Here is a 7753-nt window from a genome sequence, read left to right on the forward strand (position 1 = left end):
CGGCAGGGGCAGGGGCAGCAGGCGGTAGCGGAGCCGGGGCCGGGCCCGCGGGGCCGGGAGAGCGCGGAGCTGCCGCTGCCCGCGGGCTGGGAGGAGGCGCGAGACTTCGACGGCCGCATCTTCTACATCGACCACAACACGCGGCAGACCTCGTGGATTGACCCCCGCGACAGGTAGGGCTGGGCCTGGGCCTGCGGCTCCGCCGCTTGCGTGCGGGCTGGGGGGCTTTGGGGCCAGGGCCCGCTGGGAAGGCCTCCTAGGTTAAGCCTGGCCGAAGGTTTTTCTTCCCTAAAAAAACCTGTATGGGTGCTTTGCGGGGCGATGTGAGCTGGGGAGGGTGTTGCTTTGAGCAGGGGGCTGGACTTTGGGCAGTGGTTCTCTGGCTTTTTTGGACCAGGACCCATTTGTAAACATCTGTCACAAGCACCTAGCTGGGATCGTAGGGCCCTAGCGCTCTTTCCTGCCCAGGGCTGGGGGTTGGACACAATGATCTGTTGAGGTCCCTTTCGACCCTAAAAAAAATCACTGAAATCTGTGGTTGGCCCCAACCCCTTTGCTCTCTAGCCACATTGTGGGGTAGGGGGAGCCCCCTTGCAGGCTGGAGCTCACCATTTCCCACGTTTTCCTCCTTGCAGAGAGAATCCGTTTTCAAAGTTTGTTGCTCTGCTCTTTTAAAGTTTGTTCACAACCTTTTCACATATGCTTGTGGCCCGCTTTTGTGTCATGACCCACAGGTTGAGAAACACTAGACTAGGTAGTCTCCTGAGGGCCTTTCCAGCCCTGTCTTTCTAGGATTGTAAAGAGCCGCAAGAGACTCTTCCAAGGGCCCCACCTGGCAGCTCTGGCCCCTTGTCTCCTGTTCGAGGAACCTCTGACCATCAGTCCCTGCTTCGCCCCTCTTTTGTCCCGAGCAATGAGCTGCTGCTTTCTCAGTGGGGTCTCTTTCGGAGGGAGGTTTCCAGCTCTTTTTGGTGGGCAGCATATCCCATGCAAGTAACCTACCTCAAGTAATTCAGCAAGAACAAAAAAAAAATCACATTGACCCACACTATTTTTAGACGTGGTTGGGTTTTAAGCAGGATGGCAGCTCTAGCAGAGGGAAGAACTGGTTTGAAATTGGTCACTTGACTGAGCCCCAGATCTTGCAGAAATGATGTACTTGCTTGGTTTTTACTCATCTGAATCAAGGCACTAGCTTCAGTAGGCCAGCTCAAATTTTGTAACATAGACACTGTTAGTGTTTGCAGGCTCTGGGCCTTATTTATTTACTTAACGAGTTTCTCTCTTTCTCTCTCTTGTATGAAGATGACTGTCTCTCTACTTCCAGTCTGTTGCCAGTATGACTGTTTGAATAGCCCAAACCCATTTTATTTGACAAATAAACAAAGCTTTGCTGTCCCTGGTCAGTGGGCCTGTGTAGTTTTGCTGATGATGTACAGCTACAAGCAGGCATGTATTTTTTTTTTTTTCCAAACGCTTATGTAGAGCACTGAATTCTTAATAGCCTTTGGATCTTTATAGCCTAGTTGTGTTGATTTTTATCAGCTGGGATGAACTAAGGGGCAACACAGCAGTTTGGGACTTTTGAGAAGTTCTGAAATAATTTAGCAGATTGCCTCATCGTGAAATGATAATGTTTAGTGTGGAAGTGAGCAAGGTAGGAAATACTGCACATCAGCGTGGCACATATGATATACTACTAATGGTTCTGTAATATAGTTATAGACTAACTTCTTTATGTCTTGGGGAATTGGCAAAAGTATAGCCAGATTAAGTGGTTTGTTAAAGAGGGTGAAACATACAGGTTTCAAGTGTGTGTGTTAAAAAAAATTAAATCAAGAGTATGTTACAGTTTAAAGATTAAGAAAGTGTTTAACACTTACAGTGAGTGCTGTCTGCTTCACACAATCCCACTTTGAGAAGTTTGCCTAAAAATTTCCACGCAGTTACTGAACACAAGTGTCTGTATTTTAGGTGTCTGTAAAATAAGAAACATATGTCTCTGTATACTTTTTCTATATTGAACAATGTTTTTATAGTAAGTGAAAGTTGGACAAGGACAGTTTGAACTTCAGCCAGAGCTACCTTGCCAGAAATATGCTTGGAATGCTAAGCAGGCCACAGAAACATTTAAGCAGAGTCTGCGTTAAAGACTGTAATAATAATCTGTACTATTCCTTTTTCTTGCACAGTTATACATAACTGTTTAAGTAGCCTAAATATTTGCCTTTAGAAAATACAGGAAACTGTTTTATTGTTTGAAAAAATGTGTTTAATCTTCATATTATCTGTGCGTGTTACATGTACATTTATATGGGTGTGCTTGTGGGTGTATTGCACATCTGTCTTTATATGCAGTTGACTCAGTTTTCTGTAATGTTTTATATATGTTAGTGCTACTTTTGCCTTTTTAAAACATACTACCTTTAAAGGTGTTGGAAGGCATGAAAATATGCGGTTTCTCTTCCCATACCTTATACTTTTATTAAATATCAGGTTTGGAGTATGGCTTTCTGTGGTATGTTGCATTATATGTAGAGTGTGGAGGGAAGCATTAAGGAGCTACTATAGCATCTTAAATTCAGTTTTGGTATAATGCCATCAGAGGTGGGTATGATTTAGTTTGTTGTGCTTAAATATTGTGTGACTTAATTTATGCATTTAACTCTAATTTAGAATGTTTTGGGTGAAGATTCATCATAGTATTTATTTAGATTCATTTTGTTTAATCTGCCCAGTCTGCTTAGCAGAAATTGGAACATTTTAATTTTGAGACCAGTGCAGAAGATGCTATGCCACCTCCTTTCTAAGACTCATCCCCACTTTCAGAATTCCAAGTTTCTTTCTAGTCTTGTCTTGGGAGGACAACCTTTCAAATGCAAATTTGGAGTAAGCACAACAGCAGTTGTCTTAAGCATGCAGAGAGACATCTCCCTTGTCTCCCCCTGATTAGAGGTTCCTTTCAAGCTGTAGTTATTTAGAGCCCAAGGGCAACAGGTGGGAATCAGGTCAGTTCCTCTTTGTGAATGCTTGGGAAAGATTTGCCCAGGAAGGAAAAATAGACAGCGGTGTTGTTCATTAAAGGAAGTGGTAAAGCACCAGTTACCCACCTCACATTTCTCTCAGCCTTCTGGTGATGAAGAAAAGCAGCAGAGGTCCTGAAGCTGCTCATAGGAAGAGATTGAGGTGGGTTGCGGGACACGGGATACTTTTCACTTAGCAAAAAAGGGAACAAGAAGGGGCGAATGGTCAGGCATCTGAGAAGGATGGAGTTACCCAAACATGCTCCAGGGGTAACCCTCTTAAGGTGCTGGGTTGCTTTCCTTTCCCAGCAGCAGGGTCTTGGTGGGTCAGCTCTTTTGGCCATTGCCCTTGGGCACTGCAGCTTCTCACGGTTAGTTTTGCACTCCTACACTTTTCAACAGAAGTCTGAACCTGTTAATCAAATAGGTCAGTTTACAATTATTAAAATCCAAGTGGCAGTGGGCAGGAGAAGAAGGGAGAGGTTGATAAGAAAAGTCAAGAAGAAAAGTATAGTATAAAGATTTCTGGGAATTGGTTAAAAAAACAGGAGATGGCAAGGATAAGGAAAAAGGGAGAGAATTCAAAGTGGAAAAAGAGCCAGAGGAGGGAGATGGAAAGTGAAGATAACTCAAAAATAGATACTTATGATCTGTTGCAGTGAGGAAAAGTGGAATGAGGTCAGGGAGAGAAGAAAAAAGGAATAATACAAGACAGATGAGCTGAGCAGTTTTGTGAGCTGATTTGTGGGAGGTATTTAGGTGTCTTAGCACTAGAAAATCACTACAGACATAATCCTTGGGGTACAAACTAGTTGCTAAATCTGAAAGAGTAATTGTTAATGGGTAATCAAGAGGTCTGAGATCAATTTATTGCTCCCTGTCTTATTCTTAGATTAAGCTGTTCGGGACAAGGACTGTCTTTTTGTTCTGTATTCCAGTGGCACTTAACACAGGAGCCCTAGTCATTGACCAGGCCCCTCTAGGCACTATGATGACAAGCAGTAAGTTGTTATAGGTGGGGTGACTGGCCTCCTTTATTTTAAAGTTGCTAGGTATGTCCCATTATGAGACCATATTTTCAGTGTCTTAGAAGTTTAAAGATTTCAGCCAACGTTTTTCCAGGCTGTCTCAGGCTTGAGCCCCCCCCAAGGAAAAAAAACCCAACTTCAGCCAATAATATCAAAACATTTCTGAGAATAAGGCTGGGAAAATATTTTGGCTTGCTTGCATTAAGAAATTATAGCAATCTAATCTTTGAGGTACTGTAGCACCCTTTCCCCCTTATTTTAGAGTAGGGGTTTACTTAAGGGTGCAGGAAAGCCTGTGCATTAAACCCATCCAAATTTGGCTGAGGTATAATAAGCCTTTAAAAATCATTTTGCTTGTGTTAGGCAGAGACTTAGATTTTAACAGCTAAAGGTTCTGTCTGTCATGAGTGTACTGTACTCCAGCCAGAGCTGAGCAGGCTTGGACTGCTGAAGGTCAAGCCTGGTCAGGGCTTCTGAACAGAGATCCAAGGTCCTGTGTGATCAGTGTTACCTTTGATTTAGCCCCAGACATCGTGGAGGAGGAGGCTGCCTGAGTTGAATACAGAGGGGGTGGAAATTGGGACTGCGGCAGGAGTGGGTTGGAGACCAGGTGCCTATGGGGGGAGTTGGAGGCTGCCAAAGAGAAGGGACTGGGTCTAATGGAGCAAGGAGATTGGGAACTGGGAGCCAGGAAGGAAAATAGGGGGTAAGGAGGGACCTGACCTGGAGACCTTTAGGAAGGGGGGAAGAAAATAGGGGAAGATGGATCTGAGTAGCTGAGATGTGACTGGAAGTCTGGAACTGGTTATATTGAGAGCTTGGGGCAGGAAGAAGCAGAAACAATGGTGAGACTGAATTTGGGAGCAAGCTGGATTTAGGAATGTGATGGGGAGCAGTGTCTGGAGACCAAGGTGAGGAAATAAGATTTGGTAAGCGGTGAAGTTTGGGGATGGGGACTGGGAGTAGATGGAAGGAGACAGGTGAGGAGTTGGGAGGACTGGCTGGACAAGGAGGCTGGGACTGTGTGCGCCTGGAATAATGAGCAAGGATGAGGAAGAGACAAGATGTGGATAGGCTTTAGGGGCTGGAGCAGAAAGGTTCAAGTGTGAGAGAAACATGCAGAAGATTCTGTATTTACAAGAAAATATTTTTCTCTGGACCCTGGAGTTGAACTTGAGATTTGTGAATCTCACAATGTTTTTGTTAGCAAATATCTGTGAAGCTCACTGTCAAGTAATGTGCCTTATTCCTCTCTAACTCTTGTTCATGGAGGGGATGACAACCTTGACTACTCTTAGTTACTCCAATACCTCAAGCATCAAAGCTTTGTGGCTGTAAATGTTCCCACCCTACTGCTGTGTGATATGTGAGTCAATAAAATGCCAAATGGCAGAATTTTTGTTTCCTTAGTTTGCTTTTTAAAAAAGTCTAGAAACCTGCATGAAAACAGAAAAATATATTTAAAAGGAAATAATTATGAAGTTTGCAAAAGCGACCACCTGGCAGTTAGGAAATGGCAGATTTAGTTGCCTGTACAACCTTAATTCAGCTTTCTTTAGCACATATATTATAATATAGACTTAGAGTGATCCTATACTGTTTTTTCATAGTATCTCTTGCATCTTTTAGTGCACAGGATAGAGCTGCTTAGAGGTTGCATTAGGGTTGTGTGATGAAGAAGTCTGTTGTCTGGATTATTTTTACTTCAACTGTTGCACAAATTTGAAGGTGCTTAGAGTGTGCTAGGGGACACAGGATGGTCTCATAGTTAAGGGAATTAGAATACTGTCGGGGAAACTGGATTTAATTGTTGGTGTCTGCAAGCTGGTATGTGATGCAAGTCAAATAATTCAAACCACACTTTTCAAAGATTGTCACAACTTGTATGCTCCTTATTTTTTGGGTGACTGATTTGAGCCTGTGGTGAGGTTGATATGAAGAAGTGCTAACTTTTCCAAGCTGAAGCCAGTGGGAACCTTTTAACAGTGAAAGGTTAAAAGGTGATTTGTCAGGTACTTACACAAAGAGAAGATACTCAAGATACTCAAGGTTATAGTGTTGTAACAAAATCTGGTAGCCAGAGGTTGAAGCTAGAAGGAAATAAGGTATTAATTTCTCTCATGGTTAAAATGTGTTATTGGAATAAACTACCAAGTTATAGGGTGAATTGTCCTAAAATTCTCTAAACTAAGACTGGAGGTCTGCCTTTATTTTACTACAGATTTTTTAAGTTACTGGAAGAAGTACCAAGGCTTCTGTTACTGAGATTATCTGATTAAATAATTATTGCAGGCCTTTCTGGTTTTAAACTGTATGAATCAGTATATTTAAAATGCAAGAGATTACAGACCTTTTTCCTCCTGGCTAGTAGGACCCTGACCCTTTACATGTTTAACTTTTACACTTATGAGCAGGGATCCTGGTTTTCTCTGATTAAAATGAAACGCCACTAACAGATAGTGATGTTTCATTTTGCTCATGTAAAAATGTGGATTTTGGGTTAGTTTTTAACCTGAAAATTGGGGATTTTTTTAATGTAAAAAACCCAGGATCCTTGCTTATGAATGTAAGGAGTAGAACAACTCATATAATTAAATACAACTATGGGCACAAAATGTTTACAGGACTCTGGTATCTGACTTCACGTTTGCTCCTGGGCGGCAAGGGGCAGGAGCCGGGGCAGGGACAGTGTCCCCATGCCCTGGCAGCAGGGAGCTCCTAGGCCCTGCTCTGTGGTTTGGCACACTTTATTCAAAAGTAGTGTTCCCTTATAGATGATAGTCTGTTTGTTATTGATAAGTGGGATGGCTGTTTATTTTACTAACTTTCAGTGCTATGTGGTATGGCTGCTTTGAAACAAATACCAGGCTTTTATTTTTGCCAAATTGTGTCTCTTGTTTGGGAAAAGCATTGCCTATCTTAATTCCATATCCACGTTTCCTCATGAATTGCTTTGTTAAACATAAAGGCTGTATTTCCTGTGACTGAAGATTCAAAGTAGTACAGGCCTCGAATATATTGAGGGTAGTATTGCAGAATCATAGATGGCGGTGATGGAAGACATTCACTAGCTCATGGATGTTGATCTCCCCAAAGGCAAAGACATATTTCTTCTAGCATAGTCAGAATGATAGGGTACAGTGGTTAAGTAATTTTTAATTTTTTTTTTTATTACAAATAAAATATATATATTTTAATTTAAGATGGGTAGCACAGAACTTTGATTAGGCCAGACAGTATTTTTTGTATTTAAAAAAAATAGAAAATGTGTTAGGCTTTTAAATGTTTACTTTAAAAATCATAGAAGACATGTATGCTTAGAAGGTGCACAACGTTTTTGCAACTAGAATACCTTGTTTACTCAAATGTATGACAACCCTTCAAAAATTAGATTCTCTGTATAGAAAATTTATAAAATCATTATAATTTTCCAGGTATAGAATCTTAAATATTGGAAGGTTGTCTTGAATCCATCTACCCTCTCCCTTTATCCCCATATACTCCATCCATCCCCTACACCCTATCCCTTCCTTCCCTCCTTCCTTCCATCCCTCCATCAATCTACCCTGTCCCCACACACTCCTTCCATCCTCTACATCCCATCCCTCCTTCCCTACATCCATTCCATATCAATCAATCAATCAATTCCTCCTTCCCTTCAGTCACCAACCCAACCCCTGCACTACCTCCATCCATTCATCT

At 42.2% G+C, this 7753-nt stretch overlaps 1 protein-coding gene across 1 annotated transcript in view; it reads left to right on the forward strand.

Moving 5' to 3' along the window:
• WWC3 (WWC family member 3) overlaps nucleotides 1–7753 on the forward strand; it is a 244438-nt gene that overhangs the window by 32088 nt on the left and 204597 nt on the right. Inside the window, exon 2 of the mRNA XM_019523856.1 lies at nucleotides 7–173. Coding sequence (XP_019379401.1) covers nucleotides 7–173 — 167 coding nt within the window. The remainder of the gene's footprint in view (nucleotides 1–6; nucleotides 174–7753) is intronic.

This window comes from Gavialis gangeticus, unplaced genomic scaffold (genome assembly GCF_001723915.1).
Source record: "Gavialis gangeticus isolate Ggan-Ray unplaced genomic scaffold, GavGan_comp1, whole genome shotgun sequence".
In the NCBI taxonomy this organism is placed as follows: Eukaryota; Metazoa; Chordata; order Crocodylia; family Gavialidae; genus Gavialis; species Gavialis gangeticus.